At 32.9% G+C, this 19,695-nt stretch overlaps 1 protein-coding gene across 1 annotated transcript in view; it reads right to left on the bottom strand.

Moving 5' to 3' along the window:
- Window positions 1-9,249: 9,249 nt before the first annotated feature.
- LOC106478167 overlaps window positions 9,250-19,695 on the bottom strand; it is a 77,809-nt gene continuing 67,363 nt past the window's right edge. The window contains exons 17-19 of the mRNA XM_022381732.1: window positions 19,504-19,635; window positions 15,296-15,378; window positions 9,250-13,624 (exon numbers count right to left, since the gene is read on the bottom strand). Coding sequence (XP_022237440.1) covers window positions 13,439-13,624; window positions 15,296-15,378; window positions 19,504-19,635 — 401 coding nt within the window. The 3' untranslated portion in view covers window positions 9,250-13,438. The remainder of the gene's footprint in view (window positions 13,625-15,295; window positions 15,379-19,503; window positions 19,636-19,695) is intronic.

Below are 19,695 nucleotides of genomic sequence, written 5' to 3'. Positions count from 1 at the left end.
ATAGTTAGTTGTATTTGGTTCCTACTATTATTAATCGTACTTTGAATGCTGAACTCAGCTTTCACTGTATAATCAGTTGTATTCTGTTCCTCCTGTTTAGGTATTAATAGCACTATTATTAAAAAACTGTTCTTAGAATACTTATTTCAGCTCTTACTATATAGTTAGTTGTATTTGGTTCCTACTATTATTAATTGTACGTTGACTACTGAACTCAACTTTCACTGTATAATCAGTTGTATTCGGTTCCTGCTATTTAAATATTAATGACACTATTATTTGCTGTACTTCGAAGAATGAGCTCAACTTTAACTATATAGACAGTTGTATTCGGTTCCTACTTTATTATCTGTACTTAATGGGTTAAATTCTTTGTAGCCACTTGTTTTTGGTTCTTGTTCCTCGGGTATGAAAGTATTATGATTTTTTGGATTATTCTTTAGATATTCCTTACAGTAGTCTCTTTACGGGATTGCTTACTTTCATGTAAGAACAGAATGATTATCGGCTCTATCCTGAGGATTAATGGCGGCTGTGACTTCGTTTTGAAATGTATTAGATGATTTTCGCTGGGTCTGAATCAGCTGGTTATCTGATGGGTGCTCCATTACATTGTCATTCGCTGATTTGGTGTAAACATATTAATATCGCTAGAGTTTAATAAAAGTGATCGATAATACAATAATTTCCAGTTGTAGATTTTGAACGAAATTTATTTTTATTATCTAGTCGATCAATAAAACAGATAGTTAGGTTAATTTTGTGTTTTACAGGTTTCATAATATATCATACAAAAAATTTGATACCTGTTTTATCTTTCACGTTAATGTTGTTTTCTCGAAACATGAATAGATAATAACAAAGCGTAAGTCAATATTTGTTTGAATAACTAATAATGTATTCTAAAAACTAATATTTATTTTTACTACAAACTTCATAAGATTTTTCTAAAGAAAGGAAATATTAAAACATCTGATTTTAATTAAGCTAACTCTATAGATCAGACGTAAAAAAATAATTCATGAATTCATTAAGCATCTTCTACAAGTAGTACATAAAGTCATAAATCAGTACAAAAGAAAATTAAAACCTATAATTATTAGAATGCACTGAATCTTCATCTGAGCATCTTCACTACAAACGCTATCTTTAGCCATAAGTCTAAGGTCACCTATGAAGCTTATGTCTGAAGAAATTAATTAGTTTAATTACGTTTGCTGTGGTAAACATTTTTTTGCTTCCAGAATTTGAAATGTAAGCTTAACAATATGTCAATTTCTTCTAGATTTTGTAATACTGTGTCCTTATGAAACTGTATAAAATACAATTTAAATTGTTCACACTATTCAGTGTGTATATGAAAAATTAGCGCTCTATTTCTCCTTTTTAACAACTATTAGTTGTTTTCTAGGAACGCATACATTTCTACTTACGTTTTACATAATAAGAATATATAAACTTCACGTATTTGAGTGGCTTCTTCCAAAATAGAACCAAAATAATACTTTAAACTCAAAGAAATGTAATAGCTTAGTTAATGACTTATGTAATTGTAATTGATAATCACGAGTTTATGACGTGTAACTTCTGGAATACCGGTCATTTTATGGTTAGCGTATGTCAAATTTAATTGAACAATGCAGTAAGTAATTTAATAATAAAATAATAATAATAGATTTTTTATCATTTTTTAAAACTTTTACAGAAACAAGACTTCGACATGTCTTTGTCGGTCACGTGGCTCATACTTGTCATCTTACTTCATGTCTTCATTTCATCATGTGTGTCTGAAATGTCCAACGAAGACACTTCGAACTTCTATTTCAGGAAATATCGTCCAGAAGTGTTTTATGACAACAAAGTGTTACCGGAAGACACTGAAGTAAGAGTGTTTATATTCAGAGATGAGGTTAAAAAGTGAGTTGCTTTGATATTTTTTAATGAATAACTGAAAATTATTTTTATCAAAAAAAAAATTAATTATTTTTCATTACGGTTTTGTATGTAATTAAGTACAAAGCTACACAATGGGCTATCTGTGCTATGCCCACCACGGGTATCAAAACCCGGATTCTAGCGTTGTAAGTCCGCAGACATGCCGCTGTGCCACTGGGGGGCTTTCATTACGGACATAAATTTATTGATAGTGATTAAGATTGTTGACTGTTTGTTACATTGTAAGCTTCTTTTCAAAACAAAATAATAAATATTGTACTGTGATATGGTTTGTAAAAGTTTTTACTGTAATATTGCCAAAGTTTTAGGTAATGGTTTACTTTTATGAAAACAGTGTAGTTTAAATAACGATATTTTATATATTTTATTTAATGATATAAATAGCGAAGTTGGCGTAGATATCTTAGTTAAGTCATAATATATATATAAATCCGGGTTCAAATCTAACTATAACAAGTAGCTTATTTTATTTGCAAATAATGCTTATTAATGTCTCAGCAGACTCATATGGCCCTTCTTAAGAACACAACCTGTGTTGATCTATCCTAAAACTATAACAAAGAGTTATAAATAAGATGTAATACAGTGATGAGTGTAAATTGGAGTAACTGTCAATAAGATATTTTTTGTTGTTGAAAATTTGTTATAAACCGCCCTTGCTAATGCAAGATAATTTAGTACAAATACAGCATAGTAATCTAACTCATTTTATGCCCAATAGTTAGCTACTTGATGTATTTTTGAACATTTGAGATGTTACCTTACACTCCACCCCCATTGGCTCAGCGGCAGGTCTACAGGCTTAGGACGCTAAAGATCGAGTTTCGATACCCGTGTTGGGCATAGTACAGATAACTTATTGTGTAATCTTGTGCTTAACAACCAACCCAACTACCTTATAACTGGTGGCCACCATTGATTGGATTTACTGCGTGATATATATCAAATAGGATTAAAAAAATTAGCCAGAGTCTTCAACCAAGATTATGGCATTGCCGCACCTTATTTAGAAGAAGGGTGCCTAGAGAACAGCACCCGCGAGCTACACGGCTATTCTTAATCTAGTAGCTGGATTGACTGTCACTTTTATAACGTGCCCATAGCTGAAAGTGAGGAATATGTTCAGCGACGTATTGCGGGTTCGAATCTTAAGCCTAATCACGTATTCGAACCTGGCTTGCCAGCTCCAAAATCCGGAGCGCTAACACGGGACCAAACCCGCGACCAAGTATAAAATAAAACGATATTTTATATTTTTCAAACTTATTGTTTTCGAATAGTTTCGTAACGTTTTCACAGTGAATTTGATCAAATATATTCTATACTCAAATTTTCGTGGTAAGAGCAATGGGATTTAGGAGAGATAATGTGATTACAGAAGAGAGACAAGGACATCATTACATTAATATTTATATAGGTGAAAGCTGCCATATAGACGCATTCTTCAAGGTATATATTAATCGGAAAATGTAAAGGCTGCTCACTTCTTACTACCTGGATGTGTGTTATTTGTTCTTAGGGAAAGCGCGGTCCAGTGGTTTGCGTGCCGGACTGTGGACCTAAAGTTCCGTAGTCCCCCCCCCCAAAAAAAGATCGCACTCCGCACTTTATGGTCATGGGTGTATAAAAGAGTGACAGTTAAATCCCACTATTTGGTATAACGAAAGTAGCCTAAGAGTTGGCGGTGGTATTGTTGACTCGCTGTCTTCCCTCTACTCTATCAGTTCAAAATGAGGGACTACTAATGCAGATAGGCTCTCCTAGCTTTGCGCGAAATTCAACAAAGTAAACATTCGTTCTTAAACATCAATCACGCTATGCGATGTGAGTGCTTTTACTTTAGTGAATTTATTACAAAACGTTCTAAAATATTTGTTGTTGGTGTTGTGGTTACTGTTCATCGACAAAAGCGTTTGTCTATCTGTTTTAGACCAAATTTGTGCTATGGGCTTTCTGCGATGTGTCTGCCACGAGATTCGAACTTCGATTTTTAATGTTACAAGCTCAAAAAATTATCTCTGAACCATCAGGGTACAAGAAATAGGGAAGAGTGCACTTTTTTTCATCTTTAACATGCGTATTCATGACATAAATATAAATTGTTATGTGTGTATGTGTTTTTTTATAGCAAAGCCACATTGGGCTATCTGCTGTGTCTCCCGAGAGGAATCGAACTTCTGATTTTTAGCGTTGTAACTCTGTAGACTCACCGCTATGCCACCTGGGGATTTACATTTGTAACCAAAAGTTATTATCACTGTGCTCCAATATTTTAAATATATACACAGCGTAGTCACAAGTAAATAGACACCACCTTTTCAGTCATATTCACATGAATTCATATATTTGTAATTTAATTAATATCTAGTAGATCTTCATTTCGCTTCGTGGAGTTCGTTGATCCTTTGGGGCATCGTGAGAATCATCTCGTCAATTTTAGATTGTGGGAATTTCGCCCACTCTTGCTTCAAAACTTGGAGTAGATCACTCTTCGAAGTTGGTTTTTTTTGTTGTTTCTTGACTTGCCGGTCGAGTATGGCCCAGAGGTTTTCGATGGGGTTCATGTCAGAAGATTGGCTCAACCAGGGCAACTTCTAGATACCATTTTCTTCCTGCCACTTTTGGGTGTTTCTAGCATTAACACAACGTTGTTCCAGGAAGATGGAGCACCGTGTCACTCATCGTGCAGTACAGGAAACACGGCAAGGAAACAACTGAGCAGCGTCCGGGTCGTCCTGGTCCATCGAGAGGACAAAAAGGGCTGTCAAGAGGAGCATCGAAATAGATCTCAGATTAACGACTGCAGAAGTGGCCAAAGTTGGTGGGATGAGCCCGAAGTCTGTTCAACGGATTATCTACAGATTGGGTTATCGTTGCGGAGCAGCTAGACGGAAGCCCTTATTAAGACCTGCCAGCATAGTCAGATGAAAGAAGTGGGCAAGTGATATGATGACCAAGCCTCTGGACTTTTGGAAGACCGTATTGTTCTCAGACGAATCAAGATTCGCTCAATTTTCGGACAGTGGAAGGGTATGGGTCTGGAAAATGCCTCACCAAGAGTTTTGGCTCAACAGGTTGCAGCCAACTGTGAAGCATGGTGGTTTCAGCGTGATGGTTTGGGGAGCTGTTTGGGTTGGTGGGAGATCGAGCTTAGTGGAGTGCGTTGGCAACATACATTTTGCGAAATACGTCGAAATATTGGAGGAAGGACTCTTGCCACTTTATTCCTCGGGTTTCGTGGACAAGTTTCTGTTGACTGTCGAAAGTGGGATTCCCAAATTCTGCGAATTTGCCGCTGACTTATTCCACTATCTGCTTGACCAACTATCATTCTTCTAACAAAATCTGACAATTCGAGAGAACCTTGAGTTCAAGGCATGTTGTAGCACAAGATAATTAGTGTGCGGACCATTTTCATTTATATAGTGCTCTGTGAACACAAATTAGTTAGCATAAATCAATTAAATGACGAAAAATTATGTGTCTATTTACTTGTGACCATTCAGTGTACATACCGTACTTTTTTCAGCACTCAAAAATATTTAATGAACACATGTAGAAGACTGTGAAGCTATAATACCTTGAACAAACCGCATTGTCGGATATGGTAAACACAGTGTTGTTGAAATATTATTATTATACATTTTTCTAATTCTTGAAAATCCCCGAGGGAGTAGATAAAGAATGCAGGGTTAAAAATATATTAGGCCTAATACTAACGTTTTGTGCCTAGTATAATTAGTTATAACCATGCTTTGTCATCTTGGGAAGGGCGTTCATACCATAACAATTGTTGTTGATTGTATTTTTATTTGAAAATTATAAATATATGTTAAATTAAAACAAACAATAACTATACTAATGAAGTGCTTTAATTAATTAATGTAGACTGGTTATTGCATTGGTGAATTTTTTTCGTTATCCATATAATACTAATAAGTGTATCAACTTTCTGGTTCGTTTGCCCTCCACTAAAGATTTGGTTCTAGTTGTGCCAATGGGAAAAATGGCCAAACAAAAAGGTGGAAATTGGAATCAGACTTCAAATAATGAGATGAGCAAACCTGGAAAAAGATGTTCTTTACAGATGAATCTAAATTCGATATTTGGAAACAAACGATGATAATTTTTCCGACTGTAGAGAGGGAACATTGCCATTGTCAAAATACAACATCTACAAAGAAGCATGCTGGAAGATCAGTACAAATATTGACTGCATCTTAACAAACGGTATTAATGGTCTACACAAAATTAACGATACCTTCGTTACTGAAAGGCGTAGCAGATTATTATCAATCAGGAACGAAACTTGTTGGGCAGGGATTGTCTTCCAGTAAGAAAGTGGTCTCAAGCATGCAGGAAATGTGGTAAAACAATAGATGGAAGGAGAAAAGTGACACATGGAACACTCACAACCATGGCTTGGCCTACACAAAGTTCTGATATGAATATTGTAAAGGTTATATGGATTTATCTGAAGACTGGGAAGGCCAAGTAATAACCAAACAGCCTGGCTAAATTGTGGGAAATAATATAGGAATTTGGAACAATATTTCACAAACTTACATTGATAAACTTATGCTAGCATTAAAACAAAGTGTACTACTCTGTTTATAGCAAATACAACATACTAGTGCACTGTCCAACTTCTTCACTTTGTATTTTCCATGATACTGTATTGTACTGATTATAAATTAACAAAGTAGTTACAATTAATAAATACTTATGACTTCAATGTGTGTTTCCGTTATTATTTACAAAATATTTAAACTTGGAATACATCTTGTTAATACAAGACTCATTTTTTGACCATCTCTCCCGGACTAGCTTCTGGTATTTCTGTATTGGGTTGTATGGATACATAAACCATACTATTGCTGGGTAAAGTATGACTGTTTCTACCTTACTTTTATAGGCTTTATGTTGGTCTGACACTGTCTGATTGGTTGGCTGACAGCCAACTCAGAAGATAAACTATCAGATATGACTGTAGTCTTTTGTCATGTAGACATGCCATGTGTTTGCTATCCCCTTGTATAATATATATATATATATATATTTCCATTTTTAATTTAGGCAGGTGTATGTTGATCTAAGGTAGAGCATCGGTAAAAAAAAAATCGCTAAGTTCCTTTTGCCCTAGCTGTCTATTATTCTGGGTCATTCACCTAAAGTACCTCTAGCTTCCCATGAGAAATGTTCATGTACACTTGTATGTATTATATGAAAGTATATCATTATCTTTTCCACTAGCAGGTTGGGGGAGATCTCAAGGATATAATCTACCTTATTTTGCGATGGGAATGGCCAACAATTACATGGGTAGCTTATATATTTTGAGAAGACTGCCATTATTGTTCTGTGCACTTAATGATACTTTTACTTAGTCTGGAACAGATTTTGAGGGATTCTGTAGATTCTAAGCATAGCTCTCTACAGTAAAATCACGGACGTGTGTCAGTATACATTTTTCATTGCGTTTTTGAATGGAATATACATTGTTTAATTTCGCCATACACTGTGTCCAGTCTATTTCATTTTTAAAACTCATCAAATTCAGATTAACTCCATAACACATTTTATGTCAAACCTCTGTTATTCTAAGAAACATACTTTGTCACTCTCAGGGAAATCAGCGCACTTGAAAATACCCACAGTCCGATGCAATTCATATTCGTAGAATATGGGGAGAACAGCCCTATAATATTTCATTTTTAATTCCAGATTTATTAACTGTTTCCATAATCATTTCAAATACTGTATATATATATATATATATATATATTTAAGGTCTCACTAATCTAGTAGTGCATAATAATTAAATACCATGTACAACTATGTTTCAAGCGCTGTTGTTTATCTGTAACGCTGTTTGATAAGCCAAAAATTCTTATTTCAAAAGGTATCTAACGTTTAATTATAAATCATTTTTTGTTAAACTCTTTTAAACAGATGATCAAAAATAAAATGACAGTTGTTTTTTTTCTCTTATCACTCTATACAATCAAAAACAAAAACATTCTATAAAGTCTCTTTTGTTCGTTATTGAAACTGTGGTGGGTTAAAACACAGCTAGCCCATTGTGTAGCTTTGCACTTAAGAACAAAACAACCGATATATAAATGATAACTGGCAAGTACCAAGGAATAGAGATACGTATAAAACTAAAATCTACTTGCAAATCATAGCAAGTTAATGATGCTAATCTGAGTTTAATTATCAGTTTTTACGTAATACATAATACTTTGAAACCTGTACTTTAAAATATATTATTCATTTTTATATCGTACATTATCATTATCTAACAGACAATGGGGACAAAAAGTTGCACATAGTCTTAAAAGTAATATCAAATAGTTATTAGTTTTACTCCGATAAATCATATTGAAAGTCCGTGTTTTAGATCGTTTTTCTTTAAATCCTTGAAGAAAAAGGACTAACTCACAAAATAATTATACTTATCACACGATTATTTTGTATTTAATCTATAAAAATCAAAATTAAACGAAAACTTTTTCTATAATATATATATATATATATTTCTTTTTCACTAAAATTCTATGCTAAGAACCTCTGATTCAAATGTAATCTAATCCATATTAGACTTCCATGGTTTAAGAAACTAAGATTCTTATTCAGAGAAAGTAAACTGTAATATTGTTATAAAAATATATTCTAATGGCTCAGAGTTACATTATTTTGCCTTTTTTTATACAACCACAATGATTATTTATTTTTTATTTTGATACGTTTTCATTTCCTTTTAGATTTCAGATTTAGATCTATAAACAAATTCTAGGAACGGAATTATTGTAATATATGTTTTTGCAAAACTTCTTATAGACTATGTTGTGTGAAAAAAAAATAAGAGAAATTTCGGGGTCCTCACCTTTAATTTTCTATTTAAATTACAGCTCTCCAGTGGCTCACCGGTAAGTCCGAAGGCTTATAACGCTAAAAACCTGGTTTCGATACCTATAATAGGCACAGCATAGATAGCCCGTTGTGTAGCTTTGCGCTTAACAACATACAAATCTTAAATTACAAAATTTTGTTATGAGTCTTGCATTTCTATTAATTGACTTTTAATGTTTTCAATTGAAATTCTTGTAAAAATAATTGGATTAAGAGCAAGTTAATTAAAAAAGGATAAGACGAAGCTGTGACCATGTTTTCTTGCGAAAAAAATGCTCCAAAAATGCAGTAATCGTCTCTATTTACTTGTGTGTGTGTGAGCAGCTGACTAAAACTTGAATTAAAGAGGAAGTGGGTTATAATTTACAAAACACACTCTTTTCCAAAAATAACATTTATTACAATATTCAGTCTAGAAAACACTTCACTTCCAGAAGTACATTTTGATAGTCACATGATACAACGAAGATCACAAATATATTATTCAACCATGAAACTTCTACAAAACTTCCAGGATTTGTCAACATGACACCATAAAAACTTTAGTATCAACAATAGATGAATTTTTGCACTATATGTAAAGAAATCTTTTCCTATGATTTGCTATAAATCTAGAGTAGATTGTCAACAGTTGACTTAAACAGCCGTAATGAAATGTTCCAAGCTAATAAGCATTGTAGTTCTTTCATATTGAATTTAAAAATCCTCTTCACATTGGCGTTATAAAATTAATTTACATTTTAATTATAAGAAATTATACTCTATTCTAGTAATCAAAATTATTTCATCTAGTTATGTTGTAAGAAAAATCCATAATATTTACTAATACATTGCTTCAACTGCAAGTATACGCAGGTGCAGTTTTACAACAATTTACAAAAATTAACGCGATTGTTTATCAAAGAATGATTATTTGTCAGATCTACTACTTCAAAAAGTTTCTTAAGATACAAGTAAAAGCCTTTTGACCATAAGAAATGGCTGGCTGAGAAAATTGATCTCTGAAACTTTCTTCAGTTCTGAAGTTTGTTTCGGGACTAAGTTATGTCTACAACCAAGGGCACTTTTTTCACGTCTTGACTCAGTTATGTCAAATAGAGAAAGAAACATCGTGATTGACGGACTGAGTCAGTGACAAATAAGCTATTTTCTGTTTCCAAGACATTTTGAGATCACCATTATTTGTCTGAGAATTATCTAATATAATCTTAAATTTTCTATACTTATTGATTTATACAGTTAATTATTTAATTTTTTATCATTCTCTTTTCCTGATGCTCTTACCAAGAATATACAAAACATACACCTGTACAGAGACCAAACTGATCATAAACGTTAAGGTTTAAGCTATGACATATACACTAAAACACGTCAGCTAGACGTCAGGCTAATCGCGAAACAGAGAGAAATAATTCCCAAAGGCTATTATGCACAGCATGTCGAAAATAATTTGCATGTAATAATTTCTGTTTTACAAGCTAAAAGAAGGAAAAAAAGGAGTAATATTTTCATATCATATCCTAGTTTCTAGAATCAGAACGATCGTTAGACTTACAGAACATTATATTTGTCTACTCGTAGGATAGCTAGTTCGTCCTGTATGGGTATATGCATTTTTAGTATGGTCAATATAAACATACATACATACATCTGTATATATATATATATATATACTAGACAACATATTTATTATTTTAACTTCTTAACTACTTATTTTAATCTTTCCCTGTCAATATTATCAATATGAATTTCTCTACTTCGTCATCAAAGACAAGAAACACAAAAACACAATTTGTAGTATGATACAAATATCAACTTTTAACATACACGTGACACATTAGTTATTGATCAAACGTTCACAGATATATATAATAAAGCCGTATCCAAGATTAAGTCTAGCGAATATGTGAAGGTTTATTTAGATTAGGGAAGTTCGTGTTAAGTTGGTAAAGCATAACAATAATTTCAGTATATAATATGCTTTTCGTTAAAGTTCCTATGACGTTTGGTTTTTACATTTTATAGGTAGTGGTGTTTAAAAAAACAAAACGTTGCTATGAATATTCCTTAAGTTAGCAAAACAATCACGTTTAAAAATTCATAAATGTTGTCATTTATAAAGGACTACCTTCAAAATTTCTCCAGAATTCTTGTAAGAGGAAATACGTGATATTAATATCTGTGGTGATTTTTCAATAAATAATGCGTTGTAAACACGTGAACAAATTAAGTGATACGACAACAAATATTACGTTATCATAAAATGAAATACATAAATATGAGGAAACCTGCAAGTCAAAGGAACTCTATGAGATGAAGACGTTTCGGCATATTCTGTCTTAATCAAATGAGGAGCTCAGTGGCAAGACTGGGGGCTTGTAACGCTAAAAATCTGGTTTCGATACCTGCGGTGGGCATAGCACATACAACCCATTTGTATAGCTTTTTGCTAAACAACAAAATTTTAAAAAAGTCTAATGGGCGCTATCCAAACACCTTCACCTTCTGAACCAAAACACCAATTAAAACAAATGTTCATAAATAACTCACATGTGGGAGAAGGAAAACAAACAAATTTGATGTGTTTATTAGTGCACACAACCGAGCATTCTCAAAAATGGCATATAATAGTGAAAGTAGTAATCTTAAGCTTTTTAATTTGACTTCTACAATTATAAATAATACATTGATTGTAAAGATTCCTAAAACTTAAGTAGAAGTAAGATTTCTTTTGCTGGATATCAGTTCACAAGTTTCTTCTAGTTTTTAATTAAATGATATCTTTGTCTTTCAAAAGTCTTAAAACTATGGTACAGAATACCCACCTATAATTCTAATGTTTAAAATACATTAGTTTCAGAATTATTCTAAATATTTTTATTGAAGCAAATAAAATTACTGTTTGTTCGAAACATCTGAACTTCAACAAATTCAATTAAAAAGTAGCTTAATTACAGCTAACAGAAGTTATATTTGTTCATCTATAGTGTTAAGAGTTTCGCAACGATACATATTTAACACTCAATATACTGATACAAACATTATCATTGCCAATTAATTGACATCAACACCGCATGCGCCACCTTTTTATCAATTTAACTGGGTCAAAACACAAGTGTACAAAGGCACAGTTTTACAAACGACAAATAGTTTCACTTGACAAAATTTGTGCATGTGTAAATACCAAATACAGGCACGTGTGGTATAAACAGATTGCAATAATGATCACTATAACAACGTACAGACTCAACAATATACATCACACATTGTTATCTATCCACGAACCACTATAGATATAAAGAGTATTTTTTAACAATTAGATCTGACAATACAAATACAAAACTCTCCGTAAAGATATTACATCACATATGTGGCACAGTAAAGTTTATCCTTGAAAAGATTCAGGAACAAAGTTGCAAATAAGTTATAAATTAGTTTATTTAAAAATTAATTTGTACTAGAAAATAATTTTATTCAATTTAATTTCTCTACAAACTAGGATTCCTCAAGATAAAGAATAAAAATATGGCACGAGTACTTGTGAAGGTGGGATTTTTTTTTTCTCATTTTATAGGACTACTAAAAAGGTGTCAAATCTGCCGATAAGCCGCGTTTCTATTTTCGTAACTTACCATTATGAGTGAATTTGTGAGTTCTAAGAATATTATGCAAATATTTGTCGAGATTATTTCTGCCACTGAACTGATATACTCAAATCTTGAAGTTAAACTATGTGATACAGAAAGAATTTTGTACTCTTTAATTATTACGGATGAATAATGCCCGAGTCACAAAAAATAATAGCCTGAGGTTAAGTTAACTCTAGTTATTGTTATACAATATTGTAAAGTTAGTTTCTATTCTAAACTTCATTATAACTGTCTTCTGTGTATTAACTTTCAGTAAGAATACATAGAATTGTACATTAAGATCTCTATAAACATAATAATAAGTTTGTTTAGAAGTGAGGCATAAAATAAGAGGCTTTTTATGATAGAGAAGGGTGAAGATTGACACTCAGTTTGAAATAGTTTCAAAGTATATCAGTAGTATTGGTAGCATTACTCAGGGCGTTTTAAGGAATTAATAACTCCATTCAGTTTGACAACAATATTTAATTTCCGATTTATCAAATCATTTTTAAATATTGACTGTAAAATATATATTCTACCATATATATATATATATGTATATATATATATATATATGTGATATATCAATTTTACTGATGTGATATTTAGCAAACTTCACGATAAATTTCTTAATCTCTCTCTCTCTCTTTATAAATATAAAGTATGTAAAATTTTCATTTAATTTAAAACAATGTTCACATTTGTCTGCTAAAGTTCTCGGCCTTCAGTGACTTATTATTACAAAATTAGACACCTATTTTTATACAAAAACTAAGTGGAAGCACATCAATACATGCTCAAACAACGTACTCAGGGCCAATTTGGCACATAACATACACATATTTATTTACAGAAAGAGATTAAAAGTGCCCCAGAAAAAAGCAACCCATTCTACTTGAAAGACTTGATCTACCATCTGGTGGCGAATTTACTCTCTACCTCTCCAACCGCCCCGTCTGAGATGTCTGGTGATATTTATCATTTTGATTGTAACCGATATCCTCAGCATTACGGCACTCCTCCAAGTAGGACGGTTGGATACGGTACATTCCCGTATCGGCCTGATACAATAGTGTTTCCAAGATTCGTTCATTGTTGATTGTCTTTGTTGGTAGGACCACCTGGAACCATAAAGTAAATATTCTTTTCTAGATCATTTACTACAGAACTCTATGAGGGTGGATCAGAAGACTTTATGTTCAGTCTAATTTCTCATTATAGCACTGCTTAAATGTTAGACCGTCCTTAAATTGTTCGCAGTGGCGAGAGATACCCGGCAGCCTGGAACGATCTTTCAAATACTAAATACCCGGCAATCCAAAGATTTGGATTTTGTCTACAACAATAATAATAATAATGATAATAATAATAATACTAATGATAATTTAAGAAATTATATTATCACAAATATATATATATATAAATTATCATATTGGAATCTTATAAATATACATTATCGTGAAATTATGGACTGCCGGGTATCTAGTATTTTGAGGATCGTTCTTAACAGCTTGTAGCAAACACACACACACATTGATTGACACAGAACAAGAATAACGATCGATATTTATTTTTCAGTGCAAAAGTTTTATTCAGATCGTTTCATCGAGCTGGAAGACAAATCAGCCTCGTAATTTACTATTACTTATTCTCTAAGTTAAGTAAGAGGTGATTGTAGCTCATCAATATTCAAATTCTTGGACTACTTGGTATTTAGTATTTGAAAGATCATTCTCGGCCTGCCGAGTACCTAACCACTGCGTAAATTGTTTTCGATATCTTTTAATTGAAGTTGACTTCATTTACAAAATCTCTTGGAAGCCGAATTTCTTTACAACATATTAAGTCTTGATGAGAAATTATTATGAATTAGGACCGAAAAATCTCTACCATAACGTGTTTTCTTAGCCATAAATTATTCTTAAATTTTGTGATGCTGGAGCTGTAATTTCCAGAGACAGTGTATATCAATAGTTCACATTTAAAGGAGATATTTCGAGCTCCAATAACTCTTATAAATTGGTCTAATCGTGGCGTTCATCATATGTCATTCAGCAGGAAGGGAAGAGGGTATCCAGTAAATCCTTTTGACGAATAGCTTTGGGAAAACTCCCATTTCTGGTCTCGGTTATGAAACAACTATTATCTGGCAAAACACTAGGCTTAGGACTACAGAAGAATAAATGTATGGACGTAATCTTCAGTCAGATGGTATGGTTGTTGAAATGACTAACAGAAATTCTACTAAGCAATAATAATGTAATCAAGAAACTTGGCAGTAAGGTTCTGTTTTACTGTTCTGCCAAGTTCTTTGATTGATATTTGACCTCAGCCTCATATATAGCAAATAACTGTCACGGTAAAGTGGATTTGCCATTTTTAGCTTATACTATAAAACCATTTCCTATTAAATAGTACTCGTGTTACTGCAATGAGAAACGTAATTGACTAATTGATTTCCGGTTTTTGATCATTTATGAAGCTATGACGTGAACTAAGTCGATCCCTAGATCGCCATGGGATACATTTTTAGGCAAATAATTTCATGCAAGTAAAATAACATTGTAAAAACCCTAAATAGCTCGCAATATGCCATTTTTTTCATTTTTAGTATAATACCTTGTGATATTATTATTCTAGTACTCAACTATATATTATCCTCTGATGCTATTATTCTAGTATTAACTTTTACAAGATTCTTCTAGTATGTACTTTTATAGGATCCACTGATGTTTAACTTATAGTATTCACTTTTATAAGACATTGTGATATGTTTAGTTTTTGGTACTCACCTTTATAAGATCCTGTGGAGGTATTTTGTACAATTTTAGGTCACGGGTCAGTCTGTTCATTGTACAGTGAAGCTCCCAGGGATCTGTCAAAAATAGACAAACTGTTTATAAAACATATATTTCTGATTTCGGGATATACGCAACAGTAATCAATTTGCTTATTTGTTGGATTCCGCACAAACCTACATGAGAGTTGTCTACGTTAGCTGTCCCTAATTTTGAAGTGATGGACTTGAGAAAAATCACTTAGTCAATACCACCAACTCTTGGGCTACTCTTATCTTACAGAATAGTAGGATTTGACCTTTATTCTTATAATGCATTAACAGCCTCAGTGTGCGGAACACAACATTAAAGATATTTCTTGTAGATAAAATATTCTCATGACATAGTACATGAGGTCACAACCGTGAATATTTGATACGCTTACTCCTAATGCCGAAAATGGAAAGTCAGTATAAAACGACGATGCATATCACTGATTAATATTTAAAGAAAAGATACATATCATTCTTTTAGGTATAAAGTAGCTCTTGTATAACATAAACAAAATGTCCCCGGGACTTCTACTGTTAAAAATCAAGGTTGAATTCGGGTGTTGGCCAGAGCTCAGACAGACCATTTTGTAGCTTTGCGCTTACAAAACAACAGCATCAACAATATAAAAAAATCTCAAATATAATAAATAAAAAAGTGACGTCGTTGCTACAAAACGCTGGATAAGTAACTTATACTTATTTTTTGTTGAATCGTAAGATTATCTTTCATTACTTTAATGTGAAGATAAAGTAGTGATAAAATGCTGTAATATATTTGATTCTCAAACGTTAGGCTTAACAGTATTGACAACAGGCTACTGGTATTTAGTGTTAAGCATTTATTTCCAGGCTAGAAATACAATGGTTAAGACTTGTTGAGTATTTATTTCCAGGCTACAAATACTATGATCAAAACTAATGTAGGAGTTAAGCGTTCAAAGTTTGATAGGTGTGGTGGGTGCAATGAGCGTGTTTTATTTGGGAAGTCGGGACTGATATGTACTTTTAAGGAAGCTATTGATGAAGATGTCCAATTTATTTGTAGAGTTTGTAAGTTGGTGACTATTCTAATTAAAGTAGAAGCAATAGATAAGGAGAAGTGTAAACTTTGGGAAATGGCAGCAAGATTTCAGGAGTAGCTTAAGCTTTTACATGCAAGGAATACATCATCTAACAACGACTTTCAAGAAGTTAGAAATAGAACTATTAGGGCTAAAAGTAGTGGATTTAATTCTAATGAGCATGTTCTATTGAGCAACAGATTTCAGCCCTTGGCTTGGGCAGATAAGGAACTATTGGAAGTAAGGAAAACAAAATAGACAGAAAATGATGTTAATGATAAATTTAAAGAAGTTATTGTTATAGATTATTATTTAACAAGGCATGTGGATAGGGAGAAACGAATTAGCTTATGTTACCCAGGGGCAGGGGTGGAGGATATAACTGACAGAGCAAGAGATATAATAAAGGAGGCTAGCAGAGATGCAGTTTTTGTTGTGCACGGGTGATCTATGAAAAGGTAGGCCAGAGAAGCTAATTGATAAGTACAAGAGTTGATAAAAGCATTAAAAAAAAACGGCCATAACACTGTGTCAGCGATGCTGCCGAGAATTAATTGTGGGAAATAAATTATAAGTAGGTCATTAGGGCTGAATTCTAAATCAATTTAATGGGAGAAGGGAGGTTTTAATAATGCATGGTTTACATTTAAATAGGGTAGGGTATGGATTGCTTGCATGGGCTATTAACTCAGCTGTAAACGAAGTTTTAAGTTAGGACTAGACTGTGGTGAGGGCCAGGATAAACTAAATGCACAAAAATTAGATGTAACGAAAAGTTTAGCATAGGAAATGAGTATAGATGATTTTAGAGCGCTGGTTAGAATGGAGGACTTTGATATAATGGGAAAAACTGAAACATGGTTAAATGTAGACGATTTTGATGACAGAAATGTCTTTGAAATACATGGTTATAGGTTAATTAATAGAAATAGAGCATTAAAGTGAAGGGGAGGAGTGACTTTATATTTAAAATGTGAATTAAATCCTGTTGAAGTTGAGGATATCAAAGATAATAGCAAGGAAATTGAATCCATTTGGGTTTCTGTCAGCAGATATAAAGGAAAGAGGCTTTTAGTGGGAATTTGTTACCGACCACCAGATGATACTAATGAAATTAGTGGGAAATTTTACAGTAAGATTAAGATTTTAGCTGTTAATGAGGTCATACTTTTGGGTGATTTTCATTTCGAGAATATAGACTGGGAAATGTTATAGTCAAATTATGAGGGAGAAAGGTTTTTGGAAACTGTTCATAATGGTTTTCTTCACCAATTGGTTAAGGAACCTACTAAAAAATATGCCATTTTAGATTTATTGTTAACTTATAATACAGAAATTGGGGAACATCTGGGTGCAAGTAATCATTGCTCTATGAGGTTCGAGGTTTTGGTGCATGTTTAAATCAGGAATAACGATATTTTGGTTACAAATTTCAAAAAAGCAAATTTTGAATGAATGCAACAAGAATTATCTGTTGTGAATTGGGCAGCTGAGTTATTTGGAGACACTGATGAAAAGTGAAAAAATTTTTAAAGATGAGTTTTTTTAAATATTCAAAATAAACCTATTTTTTATAGAAAGAAATTTTGTGTGTTTGTTTGAAGTTAAGCACAAAGCTACACAATGGGCTATCTGTGCTCTGCTCACCACGGGTATCGAAACCCGGTTTCTAGCGTTGTAAGTCCGCAGACATACCGCTGTACCACTGGGGGGGGCTATAGAAAGAAAAGGGTAGCTGCAAGTAAGGAACCAGGTTGGCTCACAAAGGGTATAAGGGATAAAATTAAAGAAAAGAATCACATATTTAAGAAATTTAAATTGACTGGTATGACGGGAGACTTAGAAGATTATAGAATATCAAGAAAGTTGGTCAAACAGCAAATTAGGACGTCAAAAAGTATGTATGAATAGAGGTTGCCTGAAAAAGGAAAAATTAACAGTAACGATTTCTTTAAGTACATTAAAGGTAAACAAAATGTTAGGATGGGGCAGGGCCCTTGAGGGATGATAAAGGAAGGCTCATATCTAATGATTATGAGATTGCTGGGTTCTTAAATTATGCTTTTCTTCAGTTGTTACTAATGAAGATTTAAGCAGTATTCCTCATCTTGAACAGTTGATAGATGGAAACAAGATCGAACAAGATAATCACATTAATTCTTAGCTTGTTAAGAAAAAATTGGAAAATTTAAAAATTATAAGACTCCTTGGCCAAATAATATTTCCCCAAAGGTTTTGAAGGAGGTTAAATATTGGATATGTGAGCCACTTGCTACTATTTTTTGTACGTCTTTGAATAGGGGGCAGGTACCAAAGGATTGGAAGTTGGCTGATGTTAATTTTACTTTCAAGGGAGGTGATAAAAATTGTCCCATTAATTATAGGTCTATTAGTTTTACATCAGTTGCGGGAAAAGATTTGGAAAGTTTAATAAAATATGCTTTGCAAAGTAATTTAGCCGAGTTTAGAATTTTATTGGATAGTCAACACGGTTTCACTGAGGGAAAATCTTGCCTTAAAAATCTTTTGACATTCTTTGAAAAGATGTGGGAGATAAGTTAACTCGTTGGATACAAGAGTGGTTGGATGGAAGAAAGCAAAGGGTTGCTATAAACGGAGTTCATTTAAACTGAATTAATGTCACAAGTGGGGGCTCAAGGCTCAGTTTTTAGGAACTCTGCTCTTTTTGATTTACATCAATGACATGGATGAAGTAATGGTTAATAAAGCACTTACATCTGCTGATGATATTAAGGTCTTGGGTGGCTGCTGCTGCTTTGCAAAAGGATTTAGATTATTTAGTGAGTTGGGCAAATAAATGGCAGATGGGGTTTAATGACAATAAATGCAATATAATGCATGTGGGTTATTATAATTTGAATTATAAGTACAACTTTGATGGAAGAAACATCAACAATGTTATGAAAGAAAGGAATCCTGGTGTAGTGGTTGATCAGTCTCTTAAGTTGTTTTTTTCTTATTTAATAGATTTAGTTTAGTTTAAAGGATAAAATAGCCTAGATGGACCAATAAGTCCCTTGTTGTCCTTAAACATTATGTTATGTTAATGACCTTGGTAGCGATAACATTCAAATTTTATGACACTTACTGTGCCGATTGTTCCTCTGGACTTTGTTCTTTGCCCACTGCAACATCACCTCAAACTTTCGAACTTCGGGAATGTTCAGTTCTCGACCGATCACCATTTGAAACATGGATTCAGAAAGAACAAAAAACTCTTTGTGCGAGGATAGCTGCGACGCCCTATTGTCGTTAAACATGATTTTCAGGTTTATTATGT

Source organism: Limulus polyphemus, unplaced genomic scaffold (genome assembly GCF_000517525.1).
Source record: "Limulus polyphemus unplaced genomic scaffold, Limulus_polyphemus-2.1.2 Scaffold9, whole genome shotgun sequence".
In the NCBI taxonomy this organism is placed as follows: domain Eukaryota; kingdom Metazoa; phylum Arthropoda; class Merostomata; order Xiphosura; family Limulidae; genus Limulus; species Limulus polyphemus.
The sequence above is the reverse complement of the archived record's forward strand: the minus strand, read 5'-3'. Positions and strand labels throughout refer to the sequence as shown.